This window comes from Mus musculus, chromosome 19 (genome assembly GCF_000001635.26).
Source record: "Mus musculus strain C57BL/6J chromosome 19, GRCm38.p6 C57BL/6J".
NCBI classification, from domain to species: Eukaryota; Metazoa; Chordata; class Mammalia; order Rodentia; family Muridae; genus Mus; species Mus musculus.
The window spans coordinates 24,106,033-24,128,475 of NC_000085.6; the positions used below are offsets into that span (position 1 = coordinate 24,106,033).

The following is a 22,443-nucleotide window of genomic DNA, read 5'->3' on the forward strand; positions in this document are numbered from 1 at the left end:
AAAACCAAAAAAAAAAAAAAAAAAGATGTGCTTGGGGCTGGAGACAAGGCTCAGTGGTTAAAAGCACTGGTTGCCCTTCCAGAGGACCCATGTTTGAGTGTCTGGCCTACCTGGGCAGTGCTCACATGTGCACATGTGGTACATAGACACACACATATAAGCAAAATACCATACACATAAATAAGCGAATTTTTAAAAAAGAAAGAAAACACTGTACTATGCCAGAGCCTATTTCTGAGGCCTGATGGTGACCTCAGTCATAGTTCTCCTCTCAAGCGTCTTGAAATCCAATCCAGGGCAAACTCTTTCCACATATGACATTCTTCCCGATCCTCAACGGACTCTGTGCCAGTGTCTATGGCCTGTGCTGCAGAGCCAACAGCCGACTCCTAGCTAGGACAGGAAGCACCCACAGGTACCAGCTACCTTCTGCAAGCTCAGAAGCCTGGCTCTTCTTCCACAACCCTAGGCTTCCCCTACTGATTTCTCACATCCTTGCATAAAGCTCAAATCTGACCCTCTAAGGGAACCTCCCAGCCACTCAATAGACTTGAACCAAAGTATGGGGGTTGGGGAGGTTAAATGAGTCCCCTGGTTTCACATGGTTATCATGTGGGCTCCATTTTTCATCTGTTAAAATGAAGAATTATTAATACAGTACTGATTAATTCAAAATCTCAAATCAGATTATGTTTCGAGGTTTGAAAGTTTCTAAGAGTGCACACCACCACGCCCGAGTAAAAATCCCACACTGTGAAACTGTCATATACAGAACTATCAAGATGATCACAGAAAATCACCTGCTGGCTCTATGGCTACGACACATGCAAAAAAAATAAAATAAAATAAAAAAGTGAATCCCATGTTCAGACTTGAGTCTCATCTCTAAAATGCTTATAAAAGCACTCCAAAATCTAAAATACGACTCATTTCTGATCGTAAGCACTTTAGACAAGGGATAACCAAACTACACATGATCCTTTCTGACATCTGAATTACCTAGCTGGGTTATATAAAGGACATGAGATGTAGTCAGAGAAACCAGTTGTAGTCTGGTCTCAGCTACACTAGGATCTGTGACCCTGTAATGGTTTCTACCAGCCCACTTAGGCGGAACTCAGGTCAGACTAGCCTCTACAAAGTAAGTTACTACTGCTAGCAGTAAAAATGAAGGAAGATACAAGATTAAGTACACAAAAAAATACAAGCTGGTAAGGTACATCGGTCTAGAGAGATGGCTCAGTGGTTAAGAGGCTGTTCTTCCATAGGACCCGGGTTCAACTCCCAGCACCCACATGGCAGCTCACAAACTGTTTGTAACTCCATTTCTAGGGGATCTGGCACCTTCACAGAGATATACACACAAGCAAAAACAAACAGACAAATAAACAAACAACAAAACAAAACAAAAAACCAATACCACCAATACACATAAAAATAAATCTTAAAACAAAAACAAAAAAACATGCATAGTACTCAATTTACAGGCCCACTTAGAACCGAAGTGGCTCATGGCTAACACTTTTCTCCTGGGCATTTGGCTATACTATATCCTAGCTACAACTTTCACCATAATGTTCAGACCTACATCTCTAAACAAGACAGGTGAGACAACAGAGGAACAATGTTCAAATGTGGACACATTGCCATTCACCTCAATTGTCTTCCCAAACATCAAAGTTTGAGACAACTGTCACTGACCTCTAAAGCCACCAAATGAACGGAAATGGTGGCAACTGTAGCATCCTTATGGTGTTCCCACAAAACAGAGCGCTGCACAACCAAGAAGTGTGTAAGTCGCTTAGACTGTAAATGACGTCATACCCACGCCGCTTACTCATGAAGACAGCACAGAAAAGGCCCTATTTTTAGACACCAGCTCACTGTCATGAGCAATGCCTGCAATGTGGTTTTATTTCTGGCATTTTAAAAATATCTTATTTTGGAAGAGTTCATATGCAGACCAAGTAGAAGGCGGCTCTAAAGTCTCCCATACGTACGCAGCACCCACGTCTGCATCAAGGCGCTTGGCCAGGCTATCAGTATTCCGTTTGCTCCCCTCACTGCAGATTAGCTATGCAAATTCTAGCAAGCCTACCAGATAACTTACAAAGATTTTTTTATGTAGTATTTATCTGTAAAAGATAAGGGTAGTAATTAAGGAAAAAAACATCCGCAGTATCATTATACCTCGAGAGTCGAAGTAGAAATGTTTAAATATTCCACATTCAGAGTGGTCACGATTCCATTTCTGGGAGACACTGTCAATCACTGCAGTGAGTCCCTATCACACAGTTAATACATCATCGACAATAAGGAGACAACGGGGAACACGCAGTTAACAAGACACGAGACGAGACTCATTGGCCTTGAGTCTACCTCGGAAATCTAGCGCCCACGAAGGTGACTGGTTATTACAGGTTTTGCACCTTGACAATCATTTCTGGCTATCAAAATCACAAAGTGTAACATACAACTGCCATAGGTCTAATATCCATTCCCACGGTATCAACTATTCTTGAACGAGTCGTGAGCTCAATTCTGCATCCCTCACTCTTGATAAGCTCCTGATTGCTCATTCTGAGCGTGGGCCTTTTTTGAACTTCACTTACCTGTAAAAAGATGAGAACAGGTCTTTTTGAGCTTGTTGGCTTGATCAAATAACTTGCGAGAACTTTTATTGGATGTTGGACTCAACCTCTGCCTTATGGTTTTAACACCTTGTCTGGAATCCGGGTTGAAGAAAATCACGATAGGGAACCACTGAGTGTAGTTGAGCAGGTCCACAGCTTTGGGGGTAACGTCGAGCAGGGCGTGCTTGTCCTGTCACAGGTGGACAAAGGGTGGCACATGGTGACATCAAAGACATCACTGAGGGGTCTATTCTCCCAGGGAAAGACTGTACCAGATAAAATGTATGTATTTAAATTAAAACTTTTTTTTTTTTTGAAGACAAGAGTTTCACTGTGTAACACTGACTTGAAGTCATTACGTAGCCCAGGCTAGCCTTTAATGCATAGCCTTCTAATGCTGGGATTAAAGACATGCACCACCATACCCTGGCCTTTATTTATATTAAAAAGCCAAAAATATTTTCTTTCTGTATTATATCCATTTCCATATTATCAGTTAAAACTTCTTACAGAAGGATGGCAGTGACCTTCAAACTCCATGGCATCATCCTCCAGTTTTCCCCTGAGGTCAACAGGAAGTCAAAAAGGGTGAGGATAGTACAAGGCTCTCAATGGGAATGGGGGCACAGGCCTCATTTGTACACGCTTTATTGGAGGATATTGTTATGCCCGGGCTACTTTGTTTTCAGTCATTGCTATGTATTTCCCACCTTTCCAATTCACATACTAAATCATCACAGATATACCTGTGAAGAAAAGAGTGCTTATGTGTACAGGCGCGCACACACACACACACACACACACACACACACACACACGGCATGTTGGTATGCCCATGGTTTCAGACACCTAATGGGGGTACTGGGTCCTTCCAAAAGAAGGACCACTAATAGGTGTTATTTAGTTTCGTAATGGGAGCCCTGTAAGAGAATGGCCCCTGGCTTTCACAGTGAAAAGGCTCCTATCTACAGGAGCTTTGATCATTAGTGTCTTATTAAAATACACCCTCTACTTCAAACCACGGTCCAGCTGTTGACAACATGAGCTTCTGAGGAGTTTTCTCACCTGCTCAATAATTTGCCTCACGGTATTCAACCGAACCACTCCACTGGATTTCTCAGATCCGGCATCTTTGGGTTCTGTTTCTGCAAATGAAAAACAGGGCTAAGTAATGTTGCTAGAAAGCAGGTGACAACCACATGCCCCAGGCTAACATCAGCACAGTGGGACAAATAACACTGGGCACCAGCTCATGGCACTCGGAGAGATGAAACCATGTGTGCATTCCTCTGTGTGTGTGTGTGTGTGTGTATACACAAGAGTGTTCACATGTGTGTTTAAGTGCTTGTGTGCATGTGTTTTACACATCAAACACCAAGGTTTTACTCATATGAGGCAAATGCCATACCACTGAGCTACAACCTCAGCCCTATTAAGTGGAAACTAATCAGAAGAAATTGTTAGGTCGACCTAACAGCAGGGAGTACCTTGTTGATCTCTTCTGGAAATATAAAAGTCCCTAAAGAGTCATAAATATTAACTGTAATGGATGAGCCTGAACTTAAAAAAAGAAAAGAAAATGTTCGGGACCAGAAACGCTACCAGTTTTTAATTATTTATAATTTAAAATATCTACAAAAAAAGGAGACCCATACCTAAATATAAGATTCATTCATGGTTTAGCTAATCATGGTTGTATATTCCTGTTACATCAGCACTTGTGAGATGATGTCAGAAAGATCAGAAATGCAAAGTCATCCTCGGCTACACAGTAATTTCAGGGCCAGCCTGGGCTTATCTGAGGGACCCTGCTCCCTCCCCACACCTCCCAAAAATATTTCTGTCATCTTTCTCTCATATACACAGACTGAGGTAATTTTACAGAGCATCTTTAGTACACCTGCATTAGACACTTATCACTTGTATGGGAGCAAGCATGAAATTTTCCCTTTGTGCTGTATCATGTTGACGCTCAAAATGTTCCAGTTTTAGAATGTTTCAGATTAGCAACATTCAACTATAACACTAATATGAAATCTCTTTGTTACTGAAGGGACAGTGGTATTTTCAATATGTAAAAGAATATTATATTATGAGGAGACTCACGGGTATACTCTCGAATGAAGTCTCAGAGCTCTGCAATTTAAACTCTGGACTGGCTCAGCAAACAGTTTCAAAAGCTGGGGCTGTGTGTCTGTCTGTGAGCAAGCGGTGGAGAGAAAGTATATCTATCTGACAACATGATACAGTGACTCCAGGCAGGGTGTGTGGATATTCCTTATTCTTCCAACTTCTGTGTGCCAGAGAACTGCCAAATTAAACACTCCGGGAGCAAAATTCTATGAACACTCTTACTTGCAGTTTGAAACAGGTCTGGTAACTCAGTTGCCAACCTTTCCATTGCTATATCTGCTATGGGGCCAAACAGAACCACGGGTCTCTTGAAGCCAGCTGAAAGGAAAAACAGGAAGTTATCAGATGTGCACCTACAGTGTCCAGATGAGAGGCAAATGCCCTGTGTACACTTCTGCAATCTCGGCATTAGAAACTGACCTCTCCCACCTCGCCTGGACTCCACTGCTTTCCCAAAAGACAAGCCTTCGCTGCCCTCCCCACTCAGGTTCCCCGTGGGACATGATCCCCTCAGACACCTCTGGTGTAAGTGACTTAGGTGAAGTTGGAACTGAGTGATTACAGAGACACTGGCGGGAGCGGCTCAGAGCTCAGCAGCTCACTCCCGGGCCCATGCAGCTGCCTCACCTTCCCGAAGCAGAACCTTCTCGTAGGCAGGGAACTTGGTGCTAACCGATACAGCAGCCGCCAGGTCTTCCCGGCTCTTGCGGAGGTTCTTCTTGACGCCGCCGCTGGATCTCTGGCCACGCATCCGCCAGAAGTCTGCTCTGTCCCCGGCGTTCTCTCGCTGGGCATTCTGGACACTGGCCATTTGCTCGGCTCTGAGAGAGGAAGCCGGAAGAAGTCATTCTCCACAGCATGGGAACAGGTTATTACTAAGACGCAGTCACTGTCACGCGAGAACCCAGGGCAGGGCTGGAGGGTTGGCGCAGGGGTTAAGAGCACTGACTGCTCTTCCAGAGGTACTGAGTCAATTCCCAGCAACCATATGGTGACTCACAGCCATCCATACTGTGATCTGATGCCCTCTTCTGGCATACAGGGATATATTCAGATAAGAGTACATATATAGGGGCTGGAGAGATGGCTCAGTGGTTAAGAGCACTGACTGCTCTTCTGAAGGTCCTGAGTTCAAATCCCAGCAACCACATGGTAGCTCACAACCATCCATAAGGAGATCTGATGCCCTCTTCTGGTGTGTCTGAAGACAGCTACAGTGTACTTATATATAATAATAAATAAATCTTAAAAAGAAAAAAAAAGAGTACATATATATAAATAAAAACAAAAACAAAAACAAAAAAACCAGTGCAGACACAGATTGACAATGGGGACAATAAAGGGGACAGTGGAGCCAGAAAACATTGTGTGTGAGCATCACTGTCAACCTGACAGGATTTCTAGAAAGGGAAACCCACCCTGAATAGACGGCATCTTCCCAGGGGCTGAGGTCCACACTGACCACAAGGGAGGAAGCGAGCTGAGGCCCAGCATCCCCATTGGCCCTCCTCAGGTGTCTTATCAAAGGGACAGGGTCTCTGAACTCCACAAGCAGTAACTCCGTACAGAGCGTGCCATGTTTGGCTCATGTGCTGTGTGATATAAATGTATGTAACAAACAGATCACCATTCTTAAGTCCTACAGCCACACCAGCAAGTGTTCCCTAGGGTGTACAAGCCTCTCCTAAAGATGGAGACCAGGAGTGGCAAGGGACTAGGGCCACACAGTGTTTCCCATAACCAAGGCAGCAGGCTCTCCTCAAATAAGCCAAGGGTGGCAACCAAGCCTGCTGTGCTCAAAACTAAAGAGGTGCTGGCTCTATTTCCATAAACACCTAATGGTGGCCAATGATGAGGTCCCGTGGGATTGATTTCCTCAGAGGCAGCTCTGTTGCTTTCTGGTGAACAGGGGATTAAAAGGAATGCTTAGGAAGTCGGCTCAGTTACCTGCTTTTGTTAGGGATCAAGCCTTTCTCCAGCTCATTCCCGATCCTCACGGCCAGCCAGTGGCCCAGCTTGCCATCGTACAGCGTGTCTACCACTCGGAAGACCTCTCCCCTGGTGAAGGCCAGGCTCTGGGGAGTTTCCTTCTCACATTCAAAGTGGCTTCTTATGAAAAACGAATCTCCCCTGCCACAAGCCAGGATATCTCTGTACACTGGAGAATAAAAGTAACGTTGGCTGTGCTCAACTGAAGAGCACCCCTTCAGGGTTCCCCCATTCTAGTGCATTATGGGAATGGTGGAATCACGCTCCACTGGGAGGAAGAAGCACTAACTTCCTGAAGTGCTGCGATGGCGGATTTTATGTGTCAACCTGGCTGTGTATGGGGGAGCCTATACAATCGATTAAACATTAGACTAGGCCTTTCTCAGAGGACATGGCGGGTGTGTGAGAAATGAGATTACCATTCAAACGGAAAGACTGAACAAAGTAAATTGTTCCTCAACGATTAGTTGAAAACTTGAGTAGAATATTCTGTGAAGCCACAGGGAATTACTGTTCCCACCCCAAGGCCTTCCATCTGCCTTCCTCCTGAGTTCTTACTGTCTCTACACCTCCAGTTCTCCTAGTAGTTAGGCCTTCAGGCTAAACCCAAAATTGAGTCTTCCGTTCTGCTAGGTGTGTCCCATGTGGGACTTGTCAACCCGCACATTCTCTTCAACCAAGTCCTTAACAATGTGTCTTTGACTCTTACAGCTTCTGTTTCCATGATGACCTCTGCCTAATACAGTTGCTCATCAAACTTCCCATACAAACAGGAAGGGACTATTTTTGCCCCCCCCCCCCCTTCAGAGGAGAGGACCCAGAAAGGTGAAGCAACTTGTGAGGCTGGTGAGAGGAGCCAATAGCACCCATCATACAGAGACTCTCTAACAACCCCATCAGCACTGAGGGTGCACGCTGCTCAGAGAAGCAGTTTAACTCCAAATGACCCAGAACCAGCAAAGCTATCTCGGTAGTTGGAAGGAAAAAAAAGTTGGGGGGAGGGGGGAGGGTTCTAGACAGGGTTTTTCTGTGTAGCTCTGGCTGTCCTGGAACTCACTCTGTAGACCAGGCTGGCCTCGAACTCAGAAATCTGCCTGCCTCTGCCTCCCAAGTGCTGGGATTAAAGGCGTGTGCCACCACAGCCGGCAGAAAATATTTTCATACAAAATGAACAGTACCTAAATTTTCTCCACACACCACTGACCCAATGTTGTGTATTCTGGTCCCAAGATATCCCGCTCATCCTTCCCACTTCCCTCAAATAAAACAGATCACCAAACTTGCTCACCGTCTGCTCGGCTCTGAGCCAAAATGGTCACAGTTTCACCTTTGGGGATTTCTAGCAGGTAGAGGACCGCATCTTCCCGGACTAGCCCTCTGAAATCCTGTGTGTTCACCTGGCCGGAGGTAAAAAACCAGAAATAAAAAATGAGAGACAGACAGACAGACAGGCAGACTTACGCTAGTAAAGTCCTGATGACACAGGGGAAATTACTCAGTGGTTACTACTGATTAGATACCTAGGAGTACCAAGTATTTTAAAAGGTAACTCCTAAATGTCTGTGTGTTCCCACGAGGGCCTGTCCGGAGCAAAAGCAGACGATGCACAAGTCTGTACAGTTGCCGCTCAGTCCACCTGCCCAGCACCTTCCTAATGACCTCCACTATTCGAGCACTCGCAGGAACCCTAAGTTGGCTTGCCCTAGCTGCCTTGAGAGGCACGTGTCATAGGTTTTCCAGGTTAGAGTCCATGGCTCCTGGGATACAATATGTCTTCCAGTTCCTGAGAGACTGGTGCACTCCCTCAGACAGTAAAGCATTCAGGCCACTTTGTGTTTCTCTGCCTGTTCCCTTGCAAGTCAAGGAAACATGGAAGTTGGACAGGACAACTGGTCTTAGACATTAATCTTGTGTACCCCGTACAGCTTGTAAACTTCACTGTATCCTGGCAACGACAATTGTATTAATCCTGGCAACTGCCACTATATTCTGTTTCTGGTAAGGGTATAAAAACTCTGATTGCTCTCAACAAAATTGTCACAGCCTCAGTCTTGATTTGGCCCCTCCAATAGACTTAATTTAATTCCCCGAAGCCATAGCAGGTGACCTGGACCCAGTAAATAAGCCCAGGCAACTACAAATATTGCCCTACCTTCCTTCTTCAGGTCTCTACATGGCATCACACCTTACAGTCCTTCAAATGAAGAATTTGTCACTGAATCGATTAGGATTTGTCATTCTGTCTGACTCCCTTCTTTTTTTAAGTCTCCCAAAGTAAGTAATAAACAGATAACTATAACCAATGCCGAACGGTGGGGTCTATAATAAGCAGATCTGGAACCCTATTTCTTGAACATTAATTCCAATAAAACCTTGAAGGCACATTCACAGTTCAATTCAACCTTTCTCTTGTAACCCTCATCTCTCAAAAGCTATCTAACCATTGACACTAATCCCAATGTTTTTGGCTGAGGCAAGTTGATTATGAGTTCAAGATCAGTGGGATTCTGTTTCAAAAACAAAGAAAAACATTTAACATGTGTTTGTGAAATCGGGTGCATTAGTCTGACATGGAAGAGCAAGGGGCCCCTGTATCATTAAGCTGCTGGTCCATACATCCTTCTAACAAAGAGTCAACAGCATCTATCCCACAATGCCTGGAGGGGGGACACTAGGGAAGGATGCTGTAAGATAACTTAGAAAGCCAGGAAGTACTTTTAATTCACACTTTCCTGATGGCTAAAGATGTTGAATATTTGGGGGGGGGGGATTCTTGTCCATTGGCATTTCTTCTATTGAAGGTTCTATTTAGTTTCAGGCCCCAACATATCAAAAATATTTACTATGTGTAGAGTGCTTTGCTTGCTTCTACCTCTTTGCATCACATGTGTGTCTTTCTGACCACAAAGGTCAGATAGGGGCACTGGATGCCCTGGAACTGAAGTTCCAGATGGTTGTGAGCTACCACGCGGGGGCTGGAAATCAGACGCAGGTTCTCTGGAAGAGCAGACTCAACTCTGAGCCACCTTTGCAGCCCTCCTGCTTGGTTTTCAATTAAACCTTTATTTTCTTAGTATTTACTTCTTTCTGAAGTATATTCCAGACACCAGCGCTCCCTAAAGACTCCTCCCCTGCTGTAAGTGGCCTTGTCACTCAAACGACGGTGTTCTGTCTGGAGCCTCTGAAGCTTCTTAGTACCATGAGATTCCGTGTGTCAACTGCTGGTGTTATGCCTGGGCTACGGGGATCCTGTTCAGAGTCCTTTCCTGGGCCTGTAAGTGGTACCATGTCCTCTACATCCTTCTCTGCCAGATTCGGGTCTCAGGTTGTATATTGAGATCCTTGATTCACCGGGGAATTGAATCTTGTGAAGAGGGAGGATGATCCGTCTTCATTCTTGTACAACCGGTTTGACCAGCACTGTTTGTTGAAGACGCTGTCTTTTCTCCAGTATGTATTTCTGGGCTTTCAACACTTGTGGGCTTACCTGGGTTTTCAATTCTATTCCGCTGGTCAATGTGTCTCTTTTCTGCCACCATCATGCTGGTGTTACTACCACAGCTCTGCAGGATAACTTGGAATCAGAGACAGTGACCCCTCCGGTAATGTTTTTGTTCTCCAGGATTGTATCAGCGATCATGGGTCTTTTGTGATTTCATATGACTTTTGAGACACATCCCGTCCCCAGTTTCTGTTAAGAATTTACACTGAGCCCCACAGTGGTGGCGCACACCTTTAATCCCAGCACTTGGGAGGCAGAGGCAGGAGGATTTCTGAGTTTGAGGCCAGCCTGGTCTACAGAGTGAGTTCCAGGACAGCCAGGACTACATAGAGAAACCCTGTCTCAAAAAAAAAAAAAAAAAAAAAAAAAAAAAGAATTTACACTGGAATTTTGATGGGGATTGGTTGAATCTAGAGATTACTTTTGGTAGGATGGCCATTTATACAATATTAACACTGCCAACCCACGAACATGGAAGACCTTTCTATCTTGTGTTATCTTCAATATCCTTTCTTTGGTGTATTAAATTTTTCATTGTACAAGTCTTTACCTTCTTTGTTAGATTCATCTCATGATTTTTTTTTTCTTTAGGCCATGGTAAATGGGATTGTTTCCCTTGTTTCTTATTGGTTATGTCTGTTGTTGATATATAAAAGGCTAATGATTTTTGTGTTTATTTTGTGCCTAGATACTTGTCTGAATATGTTTAATTAGCTTTAGAAGATTTGAGGTCTTTAATATAGTCAATAACATGACGGTAAGATCCTACTACTGAAGGTGGAACATACTCGAGTCATGGGCTACAGGGAAATCAGTCATGTACTATGCTGGAAGATGTATTCTCTATCAGCTAAAAGTTTTCAGCGTGCTGGAGGGTTCACTGCATGCTACCAGTGGAGAAAAGCCATCAAGAAACCCTACAGTGATAACTTGCTGGCACCCAGGCCCACTGGTAGAAACCGGCACAGGTTCTGGTGGGATTCAGAAACCAATCTGATACTCTTAACTTGGCTAAAGCCTATGGCCGACTCTGTCATGGGAGAACTTAGTGCTAAATTCTGCTAAATGGAAATAGTAATAAACTGACCACTAAGTTCTTATTCTTTTTTTTTTTAAAGATTTATTTATTTATTATATGTAAGTACATTGTAGCTGTCTTCAGACACTCCAGAAGAGGGAGTCAGATCTCGTTATGGATGGTTGTGAACCACCATGTGGTTGCTGAGATTTGAACTCTGGACCTTTGGAAGAGCATTCGGGTGCTCTTACCCACTGAGCCATCTCACCAGCCCCCTAAGTTCTTATTCTTATACCTATAGATTAGTATACCACTTAACACCAGACAGAAAAGTTTCTTTTTTCTTTTTTTCCAAAACAAGATTTCTCTGTGTACCTCTAGCTGTCCTGTAACTCGATTTGCAGACCAGGCTGGTCTTGAACTCAGAGATCTCTCTTGTCTCTGACTCCTAGTGTGCTAGGTTAAAGGCATATCCTAGCCTACCATACCTGACTCCAAGAAGTTTCTTTATGCAGTCAATAATGACTAATTAAAAGACCCACAACCTGTAAACATATAGAAAGTAAGAGAGTGTGGGGCACTCAGCCTGAAGAGTGTGGAGCACTCAGCCTGAAGAGTGTGGAGCACTCAGCTCTACATGGAACATCTGTACTAGATCCCCTCTGGGCAAGGCTCAGGGATCATCATGGAAAAGGGAGCAGAAAATAAAGAGGAAAGTGATTTGCAAAGGCAATCAGCTCCTCTGTGAAACAATGTTACCATGTAAGATGCTGCCATTCTTGCCTCTGTCCCCAAACAGAGGTCACAGAACTTTGCTGTCTAACCCTCTCTTGTGTCATCTGTGTAGCCTCATCTGCATCTATGAATGCTTTCTATGTACACTGTAAATGCTCATATTTATCTGTTTATTTAAACATAAAAGGGCACACAGGGCTTCAGGGGTCCCTCCATTTCTATGACCTTCTGTTAGGAACAAAGCTATAATTGTCAAAATTAAAACATACTTTGCAAGCTATATTTTAAAACCCGGGGCCAGCGATTTGGCTCAATGCTAACATTAAGGCACTTGCCACCAAACTTGATGACCTGAGTTTGACCCCTAAGATCCATGTGGTAGAGAGAAATGACTCCCAAAAGTTGTCCTCTGACATCCAATGCATGACATGGCACAAGTGTTCCTCTTGCTACCCCCACCCCCACTACACACACACACACACACACACAAATGAGATGTAGTTTTTAAAATCCATGTGACTTAACAACCACCCCCCACAAATGAGTTTGGTTTTGTTACTGTCTTTTCCATTCCAAAACAGATTTTGAAAGAGAAATACCAGCCACATCATATAAATAACAAAGAAGCAGTTAAAATAAGCAGGGGAAAGGAAATAAAAATCAAAGCAGTCATGTTTCTGTTATCTGTAAGACCCGCTGGGTTCAGCGGCAGTACAGCGAACTATACACATAAGGCCTTACCTACGAAAGGCAGAGGCATTCTCAAAAAGCCACCAACAAAAAGAAAGTGGCCAGGCTATGCTAACAGTTCCCTTCGTGTCTTCAGGCTGACACACTACAGTGGAAATAGGCCAGTGTTCCTGTACTTCAAGGTCAGACTGTTCGGTCCTTCCCAACACACAAATATCGCCTTTCATTATCTGAGCGCAGTGCGAAGGGCCGGGCTGGGTGTGCTGGGAGCCTGGGGAGGATTTGGTATCAGCTCCCGCTCACTGTGCTGCAGCTGCCTCTCTGCCCAGCTAGGGGAGATCAATATTTCTCAGCCTTTTACCAAAAAAAAAAAAAAAAAAAGACGACTTTTTTACAGTCAGCTTGAGTGATTAGCAAGGCCACCTGTTGCCTGACCTCTACCGAGGACTACTGCAAAAGAAGTCAGCGGCCACCAGCATCTTCCTGGTCACCATGGTGATGGCCCAAAACAAAACAAAACCACCTTTCTAGGAAAGTTCTGACTATGGAAGCAATTCTCCTTGTCTTTGTTTTATACAGAAATTGGGTGTCTGAAACCCTAGGTGAATTCTCTACTTCTCTTTCATAAAACTCACATGTACTGTCCCTTCCACAAGAGAAATCTATCTTATTCTCCAACTTTAATGAGCAAGGCTCTAAACCTCTGGCTTCCCAGTAGCCAAAAGCACGCTTTCTCTTCATTTGTACATTCGCTGAGTACAAATTAGTATGGGCTGGCATTTGAAAAGATTTTCATGAGTAGCATGGGAAGCTGAAAAGATGTCCTACGATCATGTGCTGCCTCAAGGTTCACTCGGGTCGTCTTCCTGGGCCCTCCCAGGACCCAAAGAAGGTCCCAGAATTTCACTGGAAAGCTTAGCAATGCTAATGAGCAAGGCTTGGGACCTCCCACTCTGGACCATATCAGCAGAGTGCAGAGAGCAGGGGCAGAGAGCGGGCACACTCTTCTGCCTTGAGGTCTGATTCCCTGGATGATTCTGCAACTTCTTCTGCCCTCTGCTTTTGGCACAGAAATGCTTACCAGACCCCCGGTTAATGCCTTGTGGAATTTCCACCAAAGTCTCTCTGTGTGTGTACACACATAGATATAAAGAAAAACCCCTAAACTGAAAAACATCCATCAAAGCCCCTTGTAAGGCGGGGCTTCCTTACCTTCAGAATCTGGTCTCCTTCTTGCAGGCCCTCCTGCTCTGCGGAGGTGCCCTCCTGAATGCCAGCCACAAATATCCCAACGTCGTTTCCACCAGCCAACCGGAGGCCCACGCTGTCTCCCTTCTTGAACCTCACCATTTTGGTGTTAGGGCTGAAGTAGGTTTGGTTTCAGAAAGAAGAGACAAAAATATACTGTTTAAAGAGGAGGATTCTCATGGAGATTAAAGACTTTAACTATTTTCTAGCTCAGGGGTGACTTTACGGTTTATACAAGTCCCTCTCGTTTTTCTCATCTGTTCTATAATTTAATCTCCCTGGGACAGTGATGAGAAACGTCTACCAGCTCACAACAGAACAAAATACCAAATTTACCACATTAACTCATCTAAGATGAGAGAGTATGGAATTAGGGATTGATTCTAGCTATCTGATAAAAAGATGGCCTCCCAAATGTATTCTACCACAAGTTTAGTCAAATAAAGACAGTTCAGATCCAAGGAAGCCAGGCCTAATCCAACAACTGCCATCTAGACACCACTCAACATGGTCCCTTCTCCCTCCCCACCACGCAGGGATCATGGCACCCCTGCAGTCTCCACTGAAGCACTACATTCTAGAGCTGCTCCACCCTTTTGGAGCTATACATCTGACGGATGCAAAATATTCAAGACAAGCAGTCGGGTAAATAAACGGACAGATACCAATGCCGTAAAGTTCACCCAATCCCCAAGTTTGCTCTTCTCATGGATGACTCCTCTTTCTTGTGAACACTAGGACTAAGCATTGGTTAAAAGGTGGCTGAACAGAAACTGGCCACTGGGGTAGACTTGGGCTGAGACGTATGCCGAGTGGGGAAGGAGGAGCATCAGAGTAATGAAGGTGTATTACATACCCATATATTGCTTCATCTTCGGGACTAGGACGAAGAAAAACTCTTGGAGCTGTTCTGGGTTGAGGAACTGTGGATTTAAAGATTTCATTTGTTTTTAGTCTATGCCTGTGAGATTTTTTTTTTTTTCATGCACACAAACTCACCATGTGGGTGCCTAGTGCTTGTGGAGGCCAGAAGAGGGCATCGGATCCCCTGGAACTAGCGTTACAGAGGGTTGAGAGCCACCAGAGGGATGATGGGAAACACTTAACCCCTGAATAATCTCTCCAGTCCCCAGGCACTCTGCTCTGGATTTTAAGAAAGTTTAGTGTGGGCTGACTGTGCAGCTGAAGTGTGTAGCTCTGCCTCACATGCAGCACAGTGTGGATTCAATCCCCATACCACGTAAACAAATCATAACAAAGCGAGACGAAAATCTTCTTCATCATCCAGATCCGAAGCTTGTTTCTTAATATAAAAGAGCAAAACCCACGGGCTTTAAGTACAACCTCTTACCATGGTGCCACACTGCACCACCCCACCTAACAACAGCACAGCCTTCCCTGCTCCTTAGCCCACTCCTTTCTTAGACTGTATTCACTTTTACTGAGAGAGACAGACAGACAGACAGACAGACAGATGAAGCTTAACTTGGGCATTTACAGTTATCACAGTTTCTCAAAGAGAAAAGAAACACCAAACACAAGGTACACAAGCATGAAGCAGGGCTCTGTACAGACAGAAAATATTATGTTTTTTTCCCCCACATATAAATATTGATGTAGCCGGGCAGTGGTGGAACACACCTTTAATCCCAGCACTTGGGAGGCAGGGGCAGGTGGATTTCTGAGTTCAAGGCCAGCCTGGTCTACAAAGTGAGTTCCAGGACAGCCAGAACTATACAGAGAAACCCTGTGTACTTAGAGTTATGATGATAATCACATGGACAGAGGGCAAGAGGAAGTATTCAAATGTGTCAAAATGTGACCCATTTTGATCATTAATTAGGATAGATTTTACCTCTCACATTAAGAGAAAAATAAAGAAGGCTTCCTCCACTGGACAAATTATTTTTTAAATAATGTTGCTTTTTTTTTTTTTTTCCAACCACAGTCTAAGAACTCAGTTCTTCCGATCAGTGGATCTGGGCTGGAAGCATGAACCAGCTTGTGTGTAACACACGTACAAAAGAATGGCCTAACGCCTCACCTGGGCCTTCTTCCTGGTACCTGGGCTCCCTGCTGGCCTCTGTGACCCCCGCAGCTGTGATGTCCCCCGTGGACTTGAACGGCGTGGGAGTGGCACCCATCCTGGATAGTCTGCCTGAGGTCTCCTCTCTTGAGCTGAAACACAGACCATGATCATGTCTCAGCAGATAACACAGTTGTGACACACACCCAAGTGCACGCACTAGTGACTAACAGAAACGGAGGCCCACCGGCCTTACCTCGGCCTCTCCTTCAGCTTCTCAGTGGAGGAATGGTAATCCTGATCAGAATACTGCTGGCGTCTCTCCTCTGGAGAGAAAGACCGGTTGGACTCTATTTCCGAGATATCTGGTTTCAAAATAAGGAAAGTCCAATTCAGCGAAATACGTAAGTACCAAAATTACACTAGTCTCCAAGAGTCGGAAGCATGAGGGAAGGCTATCAGTTTGGCAGTTTTTTCTTTTACTAAGGGATGGGGAAAAGTCTTCCTAATTTTCAGAGAGAGACATTACTGAATGAATAGAGAGTCAAATTCAGAACTGTACACTTCCTTCGGCCCACTAGCTTTTAAAGCTGTTTTAAGGAGGCTACAAAGGAGTGTCCCTCTGTTACTGCTGTAGAAATTGGTTCTAGACCCATTTCCCCAACCAAACTCGGCAGGTGATTAAGTCCTTTATATAAGATACTAAATGTGAGCATGTAGCCTATCCATGTTCTCCTGCATGTTTTACCTATAATACATAACACATTACAAATGCCGTATCATATACTGTGGTTAAACTGTACTGTTGATAGAGTAAAAAAAAAAAAGAAACCTTATCTTTCTCGACTCCACCCACCCACCCCGACGCAGTTTCAACCCGTGATTGCCAGAATCTGAGGCTACAGAAACCACTCTCACCAAGCAGACCAGTGCTCCTCACATTTAACATGTATTCAAACCACGTAGAGATCTTGTTGGAACCAAGCTGCCCGACACTGATGCTGTACGTGATGTAAGAAAATGAACTATACACTACCACACCATACACTACCACACCGGGTTGCCTCGATCCGGTGTGGTAGTGTATGGTACGCTTTCCTGCCCTGTCCTGTCCTCACAGTCCAGACCAACCAATTAGACGTCTGATAGACCAGAAAGGAAATTAACTTTCCAAACAAGGCAAGTTGGCGCATGGTAACAATCTTGGGGAAGTGCCTCAGCCTGCTGAGCCATCTTGCCATCCCACCAGGCTATTTTCACCCAGTAGTGTAAACAGGGGACTGGTGGGAAAGCCAACTGTGGGGCCTGGGATGGAGCCACACCCTGGGAGCTTGTACACAGGATGGAAGCTCTCTCCTGAGCTACTTCCCCAGTCTGGGGGTATTACAAATCTATCCTCTAGATAGCGTGGCTTTGAGAAGACGCATGTGAGAAAGTACGGCAACCCTTTTACTGCCTTCTTTCTCATGTTGCTTTTTTGTTATTGCTGTTGTTGGTTTTTTGCTTTTCGAGACAGGGTTTCTCTGTATAGCCCTGGCTGTCCTGAAACTCACTTTGTAGACCAGGCTGGCCTCAAACTCAGAAATCCACCTGCCTCTGCCTCCCAAGTGCTGGGATTAAAGGCGTGCGCCACCACACCCGGCTTCATGTTGCTTTTCTAAAACTCCCTGTGAAGGTAAGGCGGCAACCTTAACTCTGCAACTCAAACACACCACACCTGCACTCATAACCAGTTTTTATATCATTAGCAAACATTTAGAGCTGGCCCCGGTAGTTCAACATTAAGTGTTTATCAGTATGAAAGGGCAGTTGATTCCTCCCCTTGCAAGTAACATGTGGAGCTGGAACAAATGTATTTATCCCAGTTTCAAACCAAACAAACAGTAACAACCAGGAACAGGGACACACATTACATACATTAGTAAGCAACCACTACCATAATACTGAGCCATTCTGACTGACTGATAGCGTCTACACACTCCATGCCACCTTCTAAAGGTCAGAATACTAACTGCCTTTGTTGTTGTTCTTGAGCAGAGATGGAATTTATTAAGAGATTTTTAACACAGATTTTAAGCACACTAGAGTTAAGATAAAGAAAGGCCTCATGGAGAAAGGAAGGCAGAGCCACGAGCATAGGTGTGGCCACAGCCAGTTTTTAAAAGCCTGAAACTTGCTAGGTAGACAGTCTGGCCTTGACTCTGCCTGCTGAGAGGGATTAGAGGTTTTTCCATGCTTGGCTTCTGTCATTTTTAAAGACTCACAAAAAGTCTACACTTTATCGGTATCTGCACGAGCACACAGCAAATGTCTAAGTGGTATGTTTAGCTCATCGGCCGGTCATGAACGCTTTGTTTATGCTAGTAAGTTTGGTTCTCAGTGGCCTAATTACCTGTGGCAGAATTCCCTCTTAGAAATCTAATTTCAAAAGATGCTTAAACAAACAAACAAACAAAGACCAGGAATACTTCTCTTTTTGAATTTAAGTCTGAAGGAAGGCTACACTGCCCCTTGGGACTGGACTTCTTGACTCCCAGCCCAGCCCACGGGCTCCTTCTTACCCTCCACTTCAGAGTCGCTGTCGTTTAGGGCTGGGATGTTGATGAGGGTCTGCTTGCTGTCTCTCAACACCACAAGCTGCAGTTTTCCTCGAGACTTTTCTATTAACTTCCGAGCATCCGTTAGAGACATGTTCTCAGTAACAGTGCCGTTGATCTGCGCAGACGAAGCATGGCAGCGTCATTCGTATGTAGGACAACTGCTCGCAGCTAAGCTCAAAACTCCTATTTTCCCGTTAGAGAACTGGAAAGAACTTGCGAAGACACTCAGACCAGACTGCAGGAGGACTTAATGAATGTGAATTATCCTTCAAATGAAATGTAACCACACATGCCCAGAATAGGTATTGAAGGAGTCAGAGTAATATTTAGGTTGCTCTGCTAATCTACTTAACAACCAAGTTCAAATCTACAGCTTGGTTTACTGCTGGAACATGCTTCCTGATTGGAGAAGTTTTTTTTTTTTTAAAAAAAAAAAAAAAAAAAAACTATCAAACATAGCCGGCTAGTGGTGGCATACACCTTTAATTCCAGTACTTGGGAGGCAAACACAAGTGGATCTCTAGAGTTTTCGAGGCCAGTCCGGTCTATGAAGTGAGTTCTCGTTAGCCAGAACTATACAGAGAAACCCGGTCTCAAAAATAAATAAATAAATAAATAAATAAATAGAACAAAACAAAACAAACAAAAATCCCTATCAAACACATGAAGCCACCATAGATCAATGGCTCTCAGACTTTTTTTTTCCCTTGGTAGGGGAACAGGAACTTCAACTTTAAATCAACAGGAAGAAGAGAAAGTATTCCTTGAGGTTCTTCCTTGATTACTAAATTAGTACAGACCCTAAGGCTTGCTTTTCCTTTTCCTTTTTAAATGATTTTTAGGGGAGCAGGAGCTAGAGAGAGAGCAGGGCTCCCAAGTGGCGGGGAGCAGGCCGGCTCTTCTGCATCTCTCTCTCCTGTTTATATCTCAGTTTATTTTTGTTCTTATGGCAAAGATCACCTCATCAACCTGCTCCTCCTGCTTCCACCTCTCTCCATGGACTAAGAGATTGTGACCTGGTCTGCAGACGTGCCGGTGCGGGTGCCAGTGCGGGTGCTGGCGAGGAATGCACCAGGCACACACTGCTCCATGTCCTACCTTGAGAATTATGTCCCCCTCATGAAGGTTGCCATCTTTGGTGGCCAGTCCTGTTCTGGTCATTTCTTTGATGAAGATCTGACTCCCCAGCCGGAGCCCATACTCTAGAAGACAAGCAAGGGAACACACATGTTCTCAACTGACTCAGAAAACTTTAAAACAAACCAACCAACCAACCAACAAACAAGACGAGGGAGGAGCAGAGAAGACAATGTTGTAAACATGTTAGCTAGGCAGAGGCTATGCAGATGTTTGATGCAGAATGAACTCATAAAATAAAATAAAAAGTTGGATAACAACAGTCTGCTCTGTATCTTAACAGGAAATTGTGCTGACCCTAAGGTGGCCCACATGATGCTGTGGACATAGTATGACACTGCCCAGGGTTTGAGCTGGGGCAAAGCCAACGGCCTGGCAGGGAGAGTCGGCTGCACTCTGAACTGTTCTCACAGAAAAACAACACTGCAGTTAGAAGGGATGCTCGTATTTTAATACTGCAAGTCTTCTATAGATATTGCAAGTCTTCTATAGACTTTCCTGATTTTATTTATTAAACTGTAAAAAGACAGATTTTAAGAGTGAGCTGTAGTGACTCTGAAAGCCATCACAGCTTGAGAGCAAACACATTCAGTTTTTAAATTATTATTACTAGTGTTCTGACGGATATAACTGCATACTTACAAAATAGTCGCTTTCTTCAAAACAAATTTCCTACATGGGGAATGCACCTTCTTGTGGTCACAGAAGTAGTAGTTTAAAAAAAAATCAATTTCAGTAAACCTATTAGCCTTGGATCTTCTTACAAAGATACAAAGTGCTTAGCTGCTGTGGTCCTCAGGGGTACAGTGAGCATCTGACCTTTGCAAGGCTCTAGGTTTACCTTTAACACCACAAACAACAAGAAAAAGAAGTACTGGGCACAGTTCACTCTATCCGAGGGCTACAGCATCTCTCCTGTGGATGGCTAGAGAGTGCACAGAGGGCGGAGACAAATCTGATGAACTTTTCTTACATAGCAACATTTCACCAATCCTCCTAAGAGTTTTAACGTTCCCATGGTAATATAGGAGTGTCTGCAAACAGGCTCACTCGGATCTGTATGGACACTCCTTAAATTTAAAAACAACAAAACAAAACACCAGTGAATGAGCTGTGGTGTTCACCAGGGAACTGGCAGTGGTGTTCATTCATAATCTACAGACGCTCCCACCTACTACAGCGTTTCTTACAAGATTCATTTTCATGTGACCACTTTCACATGACTCACCCAGAAATAGCTAGGTTACTGGGTAATTGTAGCAAAAGGTGGCAATTTTTTTCTTTTAAAAAGTGGAATCATGAAGTAGAGAGGGAGTGGCTATTGGAATGTAAAGTGAATAAATAAATTAATTAATTCATGTGCACAGAAGTGGGATCCTGGACTGGAAAGAGGGCTGAGCAGTTTAAGAGTCCTTGACGCTCTCACAGAGGACCCGGTTCAGTTTCTAGCACCCATGTGGTGGCTCACAGCCGCCTGTGATTCCTGGTCCAGGGAATCTGATGTTCCCTCCTCACCTCAGGCATCAGGCATGCACGTGGTACACACACACACACACACACACACACACACACACACACACACGCATGCAGGCAAAACATTAATATATAAGATAAAAACAAATATATCTTAAAAAAAAAAAGGAAGGGTAAAATTGGGGCCAGTGAATAGCTCAGTGAAGAAAGATATCAAGCCTAAAGTGAGTTAAAACCTGAACCCACAGAAGGAGAGAACAGATTCTCGGGGTTATACTTTGAGCTCCATGCAAACACTCTAGTACACTTGGCCCTCACCATCGACAAAATTATAAATAATAATAGTTTTTTTCAGTGGAGGGGCTGGAGAGATGGCTCAAAGGATAAGAACACTGACTGTTCTCCAAGGTACTTGGGTTCGATTCCCAGCACCTACATGGTGGCTCAGAGATATCCACCACTCCAGTTCCACTTTTATACATTCAAACAAAACAAACACCCACACACTTAAACATAAATGAATAAAATCATGGGAGGGGGGTTTTGTTGGTGGTGGTTAAAGTGCAATCAGGCAAGAGCACGTGTCTGGCATATGCTAGCCTTGATCTTTATCAGCACCAAAAGTTGGTTAATCTTTTCCAAGTTTGGAGAACAAAATAGTTAAAAGAAAAACAGCCCATCAGGAGAGGACTATTCAGTCCTTTATTTTTGTACTTAACCAAGACCAGTTATGGCCTGGACAATCTCATAGGATAATCCCTTCCTTTTACTTTATTTGAAGATTTCCTTTTCTACTCATGTGTGTGTGTCTGTGTGTGTATGTGTGTGTGTGTTGGGGTGAGGGGATGATGTGTGGGTGCCTGTGGAGGCCAGAAGATGGCATCAGATCCCTTGAAGCTGGAGTTACAGGCAGTTGTAAGCTGCTTGACATGGGTGCTGGGAACCAAACTCAGACCCTCTGGAAGAATACCGAGCACTCCTAAGCACTGAGTGACCTCTCTAGCCCAACGGTGTCTCTTTAAATTATGCATCACAATTCATTAGTGGGTCTTGAATTGGTTTAATGTGTTTCTAACAATATTTTAAATTTTCACTGCAATGGCAACTCAAAGTCCATCACACAGAATAAGTAATAGTCCATAAGATTTCTGTTTTAAGTTTTTATATGTACAAATATGACAGCCAATCTTGCATGTCAACTTGACTATATCGGCAATCAACTAAAACCCAAGCTGTTGATCACGCTATTGAGGAATTTT

General features: G+C 44.1%; 1 protein-coding gene across 10 annotated transcripts in view; it reads right to left on the reverse strand.

The window, feature by feature from the left end:
• Tjp2 (tight junction protein 2) overlaps positions 1-22,443 on the reverse strand; it is a 130,633-nt gene that overhangs the window by 11,537 nt on the left and 96,653 nt on the right. For all 10 annotated transcript variants that reach the window (NM_001376368.1, NM_011597.5, NM_001360392.1 and 7 more), the window contains 12 exons: positions 19,673-19,776; positions 18,536-18,689; positions 16,231-16,339; positions 15,993-16,126; positions 14,805-14,871; positions 13,913-14,063; positions 8,044-8,152; positions 6,714-6,924; positions 5,394-5,587; positions 4,989-5,084; positions 3,699-3,778; positions 2,613-2,823 (listed from right to left, as the gene is read on the reverse strand). In NM_001376368.1, coding sequence (NP_001363297.1) covers positions 2,613-2,823; positions 3,699-3,778; positions 4,989-5,084; positions 5,394-5,587; positions 6,714-6,924; positions 8,044-8,152; positions 13,913-14,063; positions 14,805-14,871; positions 15,993-16,126; positions 16,231-16,339; positions 18,536-18,689; positions 19,673-19,776 — 1,620 coding nt within the window. The remainder of the gene's footprint in view (positions 1-2,612; positions 2,824-3,698; positions 3,779-4,988; positions 5,085-5,393; positions 5,588-6,713; positions 6,925-8,043; positions 8,153-13,912; positions 14,064-14,804; positions 14,872-15,992; positions 16,127-16,230; positions 16,340-18,535; positions 18,690-19,672; positions 19,777-22,443) is intronic.